General features: G+C 48.7%; 1 protein-coding gene across 1 annotated transcript in view; it reads right to left on the bottom strand.

The window, feature by feature from the left end:
- Positions 1 to 10,824: 10,824 nt before the first annotated feature.
- The window catches only part of LOC127586603 (rhotekin-like), a 138,012-nt gene continuing 133,059 nt past the window's right edge, over positions 10,825 to 15,777 (bottom strand). Inside the window, exon 12 of the mRNA XM_052044702.1 lies at positions 10,825 to 13,819. Within this exon, the coding sequence (XP_051900662.1) occupies positions 13,299 to 13,819 (521 nt within the window). The 3' untranslated portion in view covers positions 10,825 to 13,298. The remainder of the gene's footprint in view (positions 13,820 to 15,777) is intronic.

Here is a 15,777-nt window from a genome sequence, read left to right as displayed (position 1 = left end):
AGTCCCATGCTGTTTGTCATGATTTGCATGAAACTGTAGGTGGCTCCTTCTTTCCTGATGAGAGCCTCAAATATCCCTCATCAGCCAGGGTTTCCTAATCATGCCAGCCTTGCCCTTCACCCTAACAGGTACAGATAAAGGAGATAGAGAACCTAGAGGCATGGTGTCAAAACCACCTTTCCCTCAATGTCAGCAAAACAAAAGAGCTGGTCATTGACGTCAGGAAGTGGGGCAGAGCACACACCTGTCTGTACCAACGGTGTTGAGGTGGAGATGGTTGAGAGCTTCAAGTTCCAAAGTGTAAATATCAGCAATAGCTTGTCCTGGTCCAACCACGTGGACACTACGGCCAAGAAAGCTCACCAGTGCTTCTACTTCCTCAGAGAGCTAAGGAAATTCTGTATGTCCCCGCTGACCCTCACCAATTTTTTTGATGCACCATAGATTCATACAGCACAGAAACAGGGCTTTTGGCCCAACTGGTCCATGCCGACCAAGATACCCATCTAAACTAGTCCCATTTGCCTGCATTTGGCCCATATCCTTCTAAAAATGGCTAATGTTATCCCACTTTTTAAGAAAGGAGGGAGGGAGAAAACGGGGAACTATTGTCCAGTTAGCCTAACATCTCTGGTGGGGAAGATGCTAGAGTCCATTATTAAGGATGAAATAGCCGCATATTTGGATAGTAATGATAGGATTGGGTCGAGTCAACATGGATTTACCAAGGGCAAATCATGCTTGACTAATCTACTGGAGTTTTTTTGGAGGTGTAACCAGGAAAATAGACGAGGGAGATTCAGTGGATATTGTATACCTCGACTTTCAGAAGGCATTTGATAAAGTGCCGCACAGGAGGTTGGTGGGTAAAATTAGGGCTCATGGAATTGGGGGGCAGGTATTAACATGGATAGAAAACTGGTTGGCAGATAGGAAACAAAGGGTAGGGGTGAATGGGTGTTTCTCAGAATGGCAGGCCGTGACTAGTGGGGTGCCACAGGGCTCAGTTCTGGGACCACAGCTGTTTACGATCTATGTTGATGATTTAGATGAAGGCATTGTGAATAACATTAGCAAGTTTGCTGATGATACAAAGTTGGGTGGCAGTGCGACATGTGTAGAGGAAGTTAGGAGAATTCAAGGTGATTTGGATAGGTTGGGTAAGTGGGCAGATACTTGGCAGATGAAGTTTAATGTGGATGTGTGAGGTTATCCACTTTGGGAGCAGGAACAGGGAGGCGGATTATTATCTGAATGGTGTGGAGTTAGGTAAGGCGGAAATACAAATGGATCTAGGAGTTCTTGTTCATCAGTCACTGAAAGTGAATGAGCAAGTGCAGCAGGCAGTGATGAAGGCTAATGGAATGTTGGCCTGTATTACAAGGGGAATTGAGTACGAAAGCAAAGAGATTCTTTTGCATTTGTACAGGGCCCTGGTGAGACCACTCCTGGAGTATTGTGTACAGTTTTGGTCTCCAGGGTTAAGGAAGGATATCCTGGCTATAGAGGGCGTGCAGCGTAGGTTTACGAGGTTAATTCCGGGGATGTCGGGACTGTCTTATGCTGAGAGGTTGGAGAGACTGGTATTGTACACGCTGGAATTGAGAAGATTGAGAGGGGATCTGATTGAAACATACAGGATTATTAAGGGATTGGACAAGATAGAGACAGGAAATATGTTCCAGATGTTGGGGAAGTCCAGGACCAGGGGGCATGATTTAAGAATAAGGGCTAGGCCATTTAGGACAGAGTGGAGGAAAAACTTCTTCTCCCAGAGGGTTGTGAATTTGTGGAATGCACTGCCTCAGAGGGCAGTGGAGGCCAATTCTCTGGGCACTTTCAAGAAGGAGCTAGATAGGTTTCTTATAGATAGGGGAATCAAGGGATATGGGGACAAGGCAGGAACAGGATATTGATTGTTGAGGATCAGCCATGATCTCAAAATGGCGGTGCAGACTCGAAGGGCCGAATGGTCTATTTCTGCTCCTATTGTCTATAAAACAGATTTCTGAACGGTCCATGAACACTACCTCATTATTCCTTTTTTGTACTATTTATTTATTTTGCAATTTATAATAATTTTATGTTTTACACTGTACTGCTGCTGCAAAACAACAAATTTCACAACATGCAAAGTTGGGCTGAGAAGTGGCAGATGCAGTTCAACCCAGATAAGTGTGAAGTGGTTCATTTTGGTAGGTCAAATATGATGGCAGAGTATAGCATTAATGGTAGGACTCTTGGCAGTGTGGAGGATCAGAGGGACCTTGGGGTCCGAGTCCATAGGACGCTCAAAGCGGCTGCACAGGTTGACTCTGTGGTTAAGAAGGCATATGGTGTATTGTTCTTCATCAATCATGGAATTGAATTTAGGAGCCGAGAGGTATTGTTGCAGCTATATAGGACCCTGGTCAGACCCCACTTGTGCTCAGTACTGGTCGTCGCACTACAGGAAGGATGTGGAAGCCATAGAGAGGGTGCAGAGGAGATTTACAAGGATGCTGTCTGGAATGCGGAGCATGCCTTATGAAAGCAGGGTTGAGGGAACTCGGCTTTTCTCCTTGGATAAGAGGATGACGGGGGGACCTGATAGAAGTATATAAGATCATGAGAGGCATTGATCGGGTAGATAGTCTGAGGCTTTTCCCCAGGGCTGAAATGGTTGCCACAGGAGGATATAGGTTTAAGGTGCTGGGGAGTAGGTATAGAGGAGATGTCAGGGGTAAGTTTTTTTTACTCAGAGAGTGGTGAGTGTGTGGAATGGGCTGCCGGAAATGGTGGTGGAGGCTGATACGATAGGGTCTTTCAAGACACTGTTAGGATAGGTACATGGAGCTGAGAAAAAATAGAGGGCTATGGGTAAGCCTAGTAATTTCTAGGGTAGGGACATGTTTCGGCTGAGCTTGTGGGCCAAAGGGTCTGAATTGTGCTGTAGAATTTTTCTATGTTTCTATACAAGTCAGTGATAATGAACCTGATTCTGATCTTTCCTATCCATTTACCTATCCAAGTACCTTTAAATGTTGATCATGCACCTGCCTCAACCACTTCTTCTGGCAGCTCATTGCATATACTGACCACCCTCTGGGTGAAAAGGTTGTCCCTCAGTACATCGAAACACACAGTGAAATGTGTTCTGGGGTCAGCCCGCAAGTGTCGCCATGCTTCCAGCACCAACATAGCATGCCCACAACTTCCTAACCTGTACGCCTTTGGGATGTAGGAGGAAACAGGAACACCCGGACAAAACCCACGCAGACACGGGGAGGACGTACAAACTCCTTACAGACAGTGGCCGGAATTGAACCCGGGTCACTGGTGCCGTAATAGCGTTATGCTACTGGATAAGCCCCCCATGAGGGACCTTGTCAAACGCATTACTAAAATCCATGTCAACAACATCCACAGCTCTACCCTCATCAATGACGTTTGTCACCTCCTCAAAAAGCTCAATCAAGTTAGCAAGGCATGACTTGCCCTGAACAAAGCCATGCTAACTGTCCCTAATTAGGCCATGATTTTCCAAATGCTCATAAATTCTATCCCTAAGAATCCTCTCCAATGGTTTCCCTACCCCTGATGTGAGATTCACCGGTTTACAAGTTCCAGGAATCTCCTTATATCCCTTCTTGAATAATGGAACAACATTAGATAATCACCAGCCCTCTGGGATATCGCCTTTGGCTAGGGAGGAAATGAAGATCTTGGCCAAGGCCCCAGCAATCTCATTTCTTTCCCCTTCAATAACCTGGGTTATATCCCATCAGGGCCTGGGGACTTATCCACCTTAATGGCAGGGTGAAGGAACCATGGGTGACAAGAGAGGTGGAACATCTAGTTAGGAGGAGGAAGGCAGCATACATAAGGTGTAGGCAGCAGGGATCAAATAGGTCTCTTGAGGAATACAGGGTAGCAAGGAAGAAACTTAACAAGGGGCTGAGGGGAGCAAGAAGGGGACATGAAAAGGCCTTGGCGAGTAGGGTGAAGGAAAACCCCAAGGCATTTTTCACTTGTGTGAAGAGCAAGAAGGATGATGGAGTGAAGGTCAGACCGTTTAGGGATAAAGGTGGGAAGATGAGCCTGGAAGCTGTGGAAGTGGGTGAGGTCCTCAATGAACACTTCTCTTCAGTATTCACCAAGGAGAGGGGTCTTGATGATGCTGAGGACAATGTTGGTAAGGGTAATGTTCTAGAGTGTGTTGATATCAAGAAAGAGCATGTGTTGGAGCTGTTAGAAAGTATTAGGACAGGTAAGTCCCGGGGCCTGACGGAATATTCCCCAGGCTGCTCTGCGAGGTGAGGGAGGAGATTTCTGAGCCTTTGGCTAGGATCTTTGAGTCCTCGTTGTCCACGGGAATGGTACTGGAGGATTGGAGGGTGGCAAATGTTGTCCCCTTATTCAAAAAAGGTTGTAGGGATAGTCCAGGGAATTATAGATCAGTGAGCCTTACGTCTGTGGTGGGCAAGCTATTGGAAAGGATTCTTAGAGATAGGATCTGTGGGCATTTAGAGAATCATGGTCTGATCAGGGATAGCCAGCATGGCTTTGTGAAGGGCAGATCATGTCTCACAAGTCTGATAGTGTTCTTTGAGGAGGTGACCAGAGGGATTGACGAGGGTAGTGTAGTAGATGTGATATACATGGATTTTAGTAAGGCATTTGACAAGGTTCCACATGGTAGGCTTCTTCAGAAGGTCAGAGGGCATGGGATCTAGGGAAGCTTGGCCATGTGGATTCAAGATTGGCTTGCCTGTAGAAAGCAGAGGGTTGTGGTGGAGGTAGTGCACTCAGATTGGAGGGCTGTGACTAGCGGTGTCCCACCAGGATCAGTTCTGGGACCACCGCTTTTCATGATTTTTATTAATGACTTGGATGCGGGGGTAGAAGGGTGGGTTGGCAAGTTTGCAGGCGACACAAAGGTTGGTGGTGTTGTGGATAGTGTGGAGGATTGTTGAAGATTGCAGAGGGACATTGATAGGATGCAGAGCTGGGCTGAGAAGTGGCAGATGGAGTTCAATCCAGAGAAGTGTGAGGTGGTACACTTTGGAAGAACAAACTCCAAGGCAGAGTACAAAGTTAATGGCAGGATTCTTGGTAGTGTGGAGGAGCAGAGGGATCTGGGGGTCCATATCCACTGATCCCTGAAAGTTGCCTCACAGGTGGATAGGGTAGTTAAGAAAGTGTATGGGATGTTAGCTTTCATAAGTCGAGGGATCGAGTTTAAGAGCTGCGAGGTAATGATGCAGCTCTATAAACCTCTGGTTAGACCACACTTAAGAGTACTGTGTCCAGTTCTGGTCGCCTCATTATAGGAAGGATGTGGAAGCGTTGGAAAGGGTGCAGAGGAGATTTAGCAGGATGCTGCCTGGTTTGGAGAGCATGGATTATGAGGAGAGACTAAGGGAGCTAGAGCTTTACTCTTTGGAGAGAAGGAGGATGAGAGGAGACATGATAGAGGTTTACAAAATATTAAGAGGAATAGATAGAGTGGACAGGAAGCGCCTCTTTCCCAGGGCACCAATGCTCAATACACAAGGGCATGGCTTTAAAGTACACTGCACAGTTTTGGGCCCCATATCTTAGGAAAGATGTGCTGATGTTGGAGAGGGTTCAGAGGAGATTTACGAGGATGATTCCTGGAATGAAAGGGCTTACGTATGATAAGTGTTTGTCGGCTCTTGGACTGTACTCACTGGAGTACAGAAGAATGAGAGGGGACTTCATAGAAACATTTAAAATGTTGAAAGGACTGGACAGAGTAGATGTGGATAAGCTGTTTCCCTTGGTAGGTGAGTCCAGGACCAGAGGGCACAATCTTAGAATTAGAGGGTACAGGTTTAAAACAGAGATGAGGAGAAATTTCTTTAGCCAGAGGGTGGCGAATTTGTGGAATTCCTTGCCACGTACAGCAGTGGAGGCCAGATCATTGGAGGCGTTTAAGGAAGAGATAGATAGATATCTAAATAGTCGGGATATAAAGGGATATGGGGATAAGGCCGGAAATTGGGGTTAGGTTTTTTTTTATTTTGCCCCCCCGAAAATTTCTCATTTCTTTTTCTTTTTTCCTTTTCTTTGGAGCAGACTTGATGGGCCGAATGGCCTACTTCTGCTCCCTTGTCTTGTGATCTTGTGAAAATGGGTGGGAAGTTCAAGAGAGATATCAGAGGAAGGTTTTTTTACCCAGAGAGTGGTTGGGGCATGGAATGCGCTGCCTGGGGTGGTGGTGGTGGCAGGTACATTGGTCAAATTCAAGAGATTACTAGGTAAGCATATGGAGAAATTTAAAATAGAGGGATATGTGGGGGGAGGGGGTTAGATAGTCTTAGGTGCGGTTTAAAGGTCGGCACAACATTGTGGGCCAAAGGGCCTGTATTATGCTGTATTGTTCTATGTTCTAATGTTCTTCAAGAGACACAACACTACCTCTTTATCTCAAAATGCCCTAACATATTAACATACTTCACACTGTTTTCCCTATCTTCCATGTCCTTCTGCCTGGTCCCATTATTGGGGAAGTTGAAGTCACACACATGACCACAACCCTGTTATTTTTGCACCTTTTCCTAACCTGACTGCATATCTGTTCCTCAATGTCCCAGTGGCTTTTTGGGGGGGGGGGGGGTGGGTCTGGAGTATAATCCCATCAGATAGGTTGCACCTTTCTTATTTTCTGTCCATATAGACTCAATGGATGACCCCACCATTATGTCTCCTACACACCAAGGAAAAAAGTCCTAGCCTGTCCAACCTCTCCCTGTAACTCAGCCCCTTGAGTCCTGACAACATCTCTGTGAATCTTTCCTATACCGGAGGGACTTCTCCACCTCTCTCCCTTTATTCCAGGCTCCACCTTCCTCTCCCATCAGATTTCATCTTCCTCAGCCCTTTTCACTTCCACCCATCACCTCCCAGCTTCTCTCAATAACCTCATTCCAACCCTCCCCCCTCCCTCATCTGCCTATCAGCCCCCTTCACCTGGATCCACCCATGACCCGCCAGCTGCCCCACCCCTTCCCCCCACCTCCTTATACTGACCATCTCCCCTCTTTCTTACCAGTCCAGATGAAGGGTCTCGGCCCAAAACATCGACTGTCCATTTCCCTCCACAGATGCTGCCTGACCCGCTGAGTTCCTCCAGCACTTTGTGTGTTGTTCCAGACTCCAACATCCATTGTTTTAAGGAGGTTCACCGTGACCTCCCTGCTCTTGTACTCCTTCTGTCTACTTACTAGTGGATTGGTTTTCAATCATTTTCTCCAGCTGCTCCACCACTTTCACTGCACATGCAGCCCTCCTGCAATTCCTGCACCCCTTTAGTGTTGCCCCTTGCACCATGTCATGCCATCATTGTGAGTGATAGAATGGAGGTGGAGACTACACTCAGCCGAGCTCCACAGTCAATGCAGGAAATAATCATGCTGCCAACTCCCCTCCGGTTTCCTGAGCCCCAGCCCATGTTCCGCACACATCTGGGCATTACTGACACCAGTCGTGGTCAACACTGACCTCCTTTTCCTTTGCAAGAAACAGGAGTCTTTGAATCTAAAGCTTTACATGTTAATTTATTTTGAATTAAGGATATAAGCACCTGCAGTGTTTAATTTCCATATATTGTGAAAGAAAAGCTTTTAGTTTAAACCTTTCACTTTGCTTTCAGGAACAACCCTGAGTGTTTCTCAGCGATGAAGCATATAGTTGGTGCTGTAGTGCAGCTCTGGTGGCTTTAAGCTGCAGAGCATTCTCTGCGAGAGGTTGTGTTAGCCCAGGTCCAGTCAGGTATTTCAGGTGACGACCCAGAGAGAAGCCCCAACAGACACCATTCCATCTGTTCCCCTCTCCCTCCTCACCGAAAGCCACCCCCTTAACACACATTCCTTCTCTTCAAATAGTCACATCTCTTCAAAATGTGGAATAGTGACGATTAATTTTTAAAAAATGTTAAATTAGTATTTGTACAGGAAGAAATCACACAGGTAAAACAATGTTTTAGTCTAAATCCCACAGCTGAACTCCACAGAAGAGTGGCTTCATTGTTTACAGCCGGTGTCAGTGAGTTGTCAGGTTAGGATGGGGATATTAATCTGCTCCAGGAAGGGAATCACCTGCCCAGTGACCACCCAGAGAGCAGCCCCAGCAGACACCGTTCCATCTCCCACTGAAACCCACCAAGCCCCCCAAACCACCGACATAGACACCCCTCTAGCCCCACAGAGACTCCCATCCCCACCAAACCACCTGTCCACACAGAAACCCCTCCACCACTGAACTGCCTATACAGAAAACCCCCAGCCCACTGAAACACCCTACACAGAAGCCCCCATCCCCACGCTTTAGAACCCTGTCCACACAGACTCCTCCCAGCCCCCAGCACACAGAAACTCCCCACCCCCACCCCTCAGAACCCCATCCACATAAACCCCTCCCAGCCCCCAGCACACAGAACCTGCCCCCTAGAATCTGGTAGAAAACCGAAACCTTACAACAACCTCCCCCCTCAGACGCTACACCCGCACCCCCCCCCCCCCAAACAGAACCCTCTCCCTCCACATAAACAACCTTAGGAAATCCCCACTCCAGGAACCGCACCCACTGCGCCACAGAATGTGAAGGGTATGAGGGCATCCACTGCGCCACAGAATGCAAGGGGTATGAGGGCACCCACTGCCCCCTGTGCCGGGTGAGAGGGCAATCCCACCACCCTCCTTTGGCCCACTGCAAACCCTTTCACATCAACTGAATCACCTCCACTGACCTCACTCACTCAGTAAAGAGGTTTTTCCTCAGCTCACTTCTGCCAATCAGCTTCACTCTGCGCTCCCAGTTCTCTGCCTGTCCGCACCCTTCAGGTTAAATACGTTGATCAGATGCCGTTCCAAGGAGAATTGGAACCTCGGCTTCTCCAGTCTGTCCACAGGACAGAAGTCCCTCGTCCCTGGAGTATACTCTGGTACCTCCCTTCTGCATTCTGTCCAAAGCCTGCACAGCTTCCCATACTGCAGTGCCCACACCTGGACAATGCTCTAGCTGTGGATGAACGAGTATTGTATAAAGGTTCATCACAACTTCCTTGCTCATGTACACCCTCACTGTTTATAAAACCCGGGATCTGTTTGTTGTGTAACTAACCAATAACCACACATTTACACTAATCCTACTTTAATCCCATGTTTGATTCTCCCCATATTCCCATCAACTCACCTACACACTAGCAGCAATTTACAGCAGACATCTAACCTCCTAACCTGAATGTCTTTGGAATGTGGGAGGGAATCAGAGCATCCAGGGGAAACCCACACAGTCACAGGGAGAATGTGCAAACTCCACACGGACAGCATCGAAGGTCAGGATCGAACCCAAGCTGCTGGAACTGTGAGCCAGCAGCTCTACCAGTGAGAGATAGGAGCTTTAAAAGGGGATCCGAGGGTCGGCTTTTTTTATACACACACACACACACACTGACACACACAGAGTGGTTGGTATCTGGAACATAGTTCTGGGGAAGTGGTGGGATCAGATACAGTCACTATAGAACACAGAACAGTGCACCACGGGAACAGGCCCTACGGCCCACCATGTTGTGCCGAGCTAATTAAACTAGTAATTAAATGTCTAACTAAACTAATCTCTTCAGCCTACACACTGTCCACATCCCTCCATTCTCTGTACATTCATGGGCCTATCTAACAGCTTCTTGAACACACCTATTGTATCTGCCTCCACCCCCACCCCAGGCAGCACATTCCAGGCACCCACCGCTCTCTGTGTAAAAAAACTTGACCTGCACATCTCCTTTGAACTTACCCCCTCTCACCTTAAATGCATGTCCTCTGGTATTAGACATTTTGACCCTGGGGAAAAGACACTGGCTGTCTACTCTATCTATGCCTCTCATAATCTTATAAACCTCTATCCCCTCAGCCTCCACTGCTCCAGAGAAAACCAAGTTTGTCCAACCTCTCCTTATAGCACCTGCCCCCTAATCCAGGTAGCATCCTGGTAAACCGCTTCTGCACCCTCTCCAAAGCCCCCACATCCTTCCTATAATGGGGCGACCAGAACTGAATGCAATACTCCAGATGCGGCCTAACCAGAGTTTTATAAAGCTGCAACATAACTTCCTGACTCTTGAACTCAATGCCTTGAATAATAAAGGCAAGCATGTCCTATGCCTTTTCTATCAACCTGTGCAGCCACTTTCAGGGAGCAATGGAATTGGACCCCAAGATTCATCTGTACATCAACACTGCTGAGGGTCCTGCCATTAACTGTGTTAATGGGTGACTGCTTCGTCGAGCACCTTCGCTCCATTCACCGCAACAGCCAGGATCTCCCGGTGGCCACCCACTTCAATTCCACATCCCACTCCCACACTGACATGTCTATCCACAGCCTCCTCCACTGCCACGTTGAGGCCAGACGCAGGTTGGAGGAACAACACCTCATGTTCCGCCCTGGGAGTCTCCAACCTGAGGGCCTCAACATCGATTTCTCTAAGTTCTGGTAACCCCGCCCCTTCTTCTTCTTCTCACCCCCCCCCCCCCCCCACACCTTCGTCTTCCCTTATTCCTGTGGCTCCCTTCCCCCGCTTTGACAACCTGCCCATCTCCTCTCCTCTCCTCCCCATCCTTTATTCCAGGGTCCACTGCCCTCTCCTACCGGATTCCTTCTTCTTCAGCCCTTTGCCTCTTCTACCCATCACCTCTCAGCTTATTACATCTTCCCCCCCTCCCCCACTCACCTACCTTCCCCCCTTACCTGGACGCCCATCACCTGAACTCACCTCTCCCCTGCTTGCGTGTACGCCTCCCCCTCCCCCCACCTTCTTATTCTGTCTTCTGCCCTCTTCCTTTCCAGACCTGATGAAGGGTCTCGGCCCGAAACATTGACCATTTATTTCTCTCCATGGATGCTGCCTGACCTGCTGAGTTCCTCCAGCACCTTTTTAGTATTGCTCCAGATTCCAGCATCTGCAGAATTTCCTGTGTCTCCATTAACTGTGTCCTGTCCTTTTACATTTGCTCTCCCAAAGTGCAACATCTCACACTTGGCCAGATTAAACTCCATTGCCATTTCCCTGCCCATATCTGTAACTGATCTATATCCTGCTGTTTACTCTGGCAATCTTCTACACTATCCACAACACCACCAATCTTTTTATCATCTCTGAATTTACCAACCCACCCATCTACATTTTCATCCAGGTCATTTCTATATATCACAAAGACAAAGGTCCCAGTATGGATCGCTGTGGAACACCACTAGTCACAGGTGTTTAAGAAGCATGTTGACAGACACCTATATAGGCAGGGCATAGAAGGGTACGGTCCTAATACGGGCAAATGGTATGAGTGTAGATGGGCAAAACGTCGGCATGGATGTGGTGGGCCAAAGGGCCTGTTTCTGTGCTGTACAACTCTGTAACCATCATATAATCAAGTTTATATCCTAGTTGCTATCTCACCCTGGATCCCATGTCATCTCATCTTCTGGACCAGCCTACCATGCAGGACCTTGCTAAAGTCCATGTAGGCAACATCCACTGCCCTGAACTCATCAATCCTCTTTGTTACCTCCTCAAAAATCTCAAATTTGTGAGACATGATCTCCCACGATAAAAGCTGTGCTGATTATCCCCATCAGTCTTTCCAAATGCAAGTATGTCCTCTCCCTCAGAATTTCTTGCACTAACTTACCCATCACTGATGTAAGACTCACTGGCCTGTAGTTCCTGGCCTTTCCCTGCTGCCCTTCTTCAATAAAGGCACATTGGTCATTCTCCAGTCTTCTGGTACCTCACCTCTGGCTAATGAAGATTCAAAAAGCTCTGCCAGGGCCCCAGCAATCTCCTCCCTTGTTTGCCACAATATCCTAAGACCTGGTCTCGGGGATTTATCCACCTTTGTATGCTTCAAGACTGCCAACACCTTCTCCTTTGTAACTTCGATATGGTCCAGGATTTCACTGTTTTCTTTCCTGAACTCACCGGCTTCCATGTCCCTCTCTGCATCCATTTATAATGCATCCGTCTCCTATGGACGACCACAATGCTCTTCCGACTCCAGGCACGTTGCCACTTTTATCCCTGATCGGTCCTACCCTCACTCCAGTCATCCTCCTATTCTTCACATACATGTAGAATACCTTGGGGTTTTCCTTGATCCTACTCACCAAGGACTTCTCATGCCCCCTTCTAGCTCTCCCAAGTCCATTCTTAAGCTCCCTCCTGGGTACCTTGTAACTCTCCAGAGCCCTGTCTGATCCATGCTTTCTAAACCTCAGGTAAGCTTCTTTCTTCCTCTTGACAAGAGATTCTACATCTCGTGTCAGCCATGGTTCCTTCACTCTACCACCCTTACCCTGCCTCAATGGGACAAACCTGTCCAAAACCCATGCAAGTACTCCCATGGAAGGGGAACCTGTAGATGTAGTTAAATTTCCAAAGTTCCACATAAGAGGCTGTTGCATAAATTGAAAGCCCAAGATATTGGAAGAAGTGTTAGCATGGATTAAAAACTTTCAGAGAATTGGACTAAATAGGTCCTTTCTCAGACTGGAGGGATGTGACTAGAGAAGCACCCCAAGGATTAGTTTACTGTGTACATCACTGACTTGGAGGAGGGAACAAAATGTGAGCTCTCCGAGTTTGCCGATGATACAGAAATAGGTGGAAGGATACGTTGTGACGAGGACATTAAAATCGAGGTATGTAGAAATTTCTCCTTGCAGAGGGTGGTGGAGGCCAGATCAGTTAATAGATTTAAGGTGGAGATGGATAAATATTTGAAAGATCGAGTTGAGGGTTATGGGGAACAGACACAGGAGTTGAGTCCAGCGTAGACCAGCCAAGACCTCATTGAGTGGTGGAGACACCAGACACCGAAGATGCTGGAATCTGGAGCAACAAACGATCTGCTGCAGGAACTCAGTGGGTTGAGCAGCATCTGTGGGGGGAGAGGAATTGTCGACATTTTGGGTTGAAACCCTGCATCAGGGCTGGGGGTGGAGAGGGGAAGTGGCCAGGGGGGTGGCGAGAAAGGATTCTGAGGCGATTGGTGGGCTGAGGAGGAGTGGAGCCAGGTGGGGAGGTGAGTTGGGGTGGAGTTGGAAGACGGTGGCAGGTAAATGATGGGGCAGACTTGGGGCCAGGACCAATTTCTTGTGTTCTCTAACTCCCTTCAACCCTCACAGATCCTCTCTGCCAACCTTCCCCTCTGGACACTCACACTCCTCAAGAACTGTGCCATGGAGTCATGCTCCCAGGATATCCTTTACAAGCAACACTTGTGTTGATTTCTCAGTTAGACTTGTGTCTGCTGTGGGGTGCTGGTGTGCAGCCTGCACCGAGAACTTCGCCACCCCTGTTGCTCAGAGGCTTGTTGTGAGAAGGGCTTTATTCGGGCTTCAGGGCTGCTGTCTGCACTGGAGGTCTGCGTGGAGCTCGTGGACAACAGTGCAGCGCGTTTGTTGGATAGAGCTTCTGTCCTTTGTGCTTGACACTTCAAGCTCATAAGTTTGGCGTCCAAGGAGCGAGTCCGTGGCCTGGAAAAGTGACTCTCTCCAGTGCAGAAATCCTGGGAGTTCCAGTCCTTATCCATGGGTTGGACTGTGAATGTGTGACGTTGGATCCAGTCCGTGCAGAGACCGTCTCTCTCTGAAACCACACTGCCATCCAACAAAGTACCTCTACACACTCTCTTCTGGGAGTTTTCAAAAAGTGCGTACCAGGGGGGCAAGGTTCCATCTCTGCGGCTGGCACCTGTCTGAACTAGGCTGCTTGGTGTGTCTGGGGCAGGGTCGATGTCGTCTGGGGAGTCAATAACTGAAATTAGAAAGAGGGAGAGTGTCCAATTATGTACAAATAACACAGTGGAGGCCAACTGTGACCAGCTCTGTTTAGAGAGTCACAGACATTCAGCACTCAGAAGCCTGAGAAACCTCCCCCAAAGGCCGATCAGTCCTGGTGCTGCCCTTGATCTGAACCTGCAGTCCCAGAAATTGTTCACTAACTAGAACAATACAGTACAGGGACAGGCCCTTCGGCCCACAACTATGCCTCCTAACCCCTTTCACTGGGCAGAAGATTGCTGCCTCCCTCTTCCTGAACAAGCCCTAGGTCCTCTCGACATGGGAGCTGGGACAATGTTCTCCCCAGGTTCTGACCATGTGGGCCAGCCTGACATTGCAAATCTTTAAAACACCTGCCCCGACCTGTGCCTACCCTGTCAGCATCAGGCAGCACCTACTGAAGGCAGGAGCAGAGCCCTCATTCAGCACCGCAGACACCCTCTCCCCTGACACCTCAGCAGACCCCCACCAACCTTTCACTGTGTGGTTAGAAGCAAGCTGCAGCTCCCTCCAATGTCCATCCCTACATTCTCTGTTTCTAAATTAAATTCTTAAACTTAAATTTTATTTACAGCGTGGTAACAGGCCCTTCTGGCCCAACAAGTCCGCGCCGCGCATTTTAAACCCAAATAACCTACCTGTATGTCTTTGGAATGTGGGAGGAAACCAGAGCACCCGGAGGAAACCCGTGCAGACACGGGAGAGCATACAAACTCCTTACAGACATCGATGGGAATCGAACCTGGATCGCTGGCGCTATAATAGCGTCGCGCTAACCACTACACTACCGTACTGTCCCTGAAGATCACAGCCACAAGAATAGCAACTAGAGCAAAGCTGGGGAAACACAGTCTTCAAGGGGGAGCAGAGAGGTGTAGGGGCTGGGGGGTGGGTAGAGAGTAGGAGGTTACAGAGATAGAGAGGGGTGTAGGGGCTAGAGGGTGTTACAGAGATGAGTAGGGGTGTAGGGGAGGGGGTTACAGAGATAGGGAGGGGTATAAGGGCGGTATGGTAGTGTAGTAGGTAGTGTAACACTATTACAGCACCAGCGACCTGGGTTCAATTCCAGCCGCTGTCTGTAAGGAGTTTGTACGTTCTCCCCGTGTCTGCGTGGGTTTCCTCCGGGTGCTCTGGTTTCCTCCCACATTCCGAAGACGTACAGGTTAGGAGCTGTGGGCATGCTATGTTGGCGCCGGAAGAGTAGCGACACTTGCGGGCTGCCCCCAGAACATTCTCAGTAATGCAAAAAGAAGCATTTCACTGTGTGTTTCGATCTACATGTGACCAATACATATTGTTATTATTATTACAGCATTATAAGGGGCCGGAGGGGGTTACAGAGACGGGGAGGGGTGCAGGGGAGGGGGTTACAGAGATGGGGAGGGGTGTAAGGGCCGGAGGGGGTTACAGAGACAGGGAGGGGTGTAGGGGAGGGGGTTACAGAGACAGCAAGGGGTGTAGGGGCCGGAGGGGGTTACAGAGACGGGGAGGATTGTAGGGGCCGGAGGGGGTTACAGAGACGGGAGGGGTGTAGGTGCCTGAGGGGATTACGGAGACGGGGAGCATTGTCGGGGCCAGAGGGGGTTACAGAGATGGGAGGGGTGTAGGGGCCGGAGGGGGTTACAGAGATGGGAGGGGTGTAGGGGCCAGAGGAGGGGTTACAGAGACAGGGAGGGGTGTAGGGGCCGGAGGGGGTTACAGAGGAGTTATGGAGTTTTATAGCACAAGAACGTGGTCTTCGACTCACCACATTCATGACAACCTTTCTGCTCATCTACATAAATCCTATTTTCCCTTCAAAGCCACTCCTATTTAAGGTCTGACTAAATGCCTCTCAACTGCAGTGATTGTACCTGATTCCACCACCTTCTCTGGTAGCACATCACACATGTCAATCGATCTCTGCAAAACTCCTTCCCTTCAGCTCAGTCC

Source organism: Pristis pectinata, chromosome 2 (assembly GCF_009764475.1).
Source record: "Pristis pectinata isolate sPriPec2 chromosome 2, sPriPec2.1.pri, whole genome shotgun sequence".
Taxonomy (NCBI): domain Eukaryota; kingdom Metazoa; phylum Chordata; class Chondrichthyes; order Rhinopristiformes; family Pristidae; genus Pristis; species Pristis pectinata.
The sequence above is the reverse complement of the archived record's forward strand: the minus strand, read 5'-3'. Positions and strand labels throughout refer to the sequence as shown.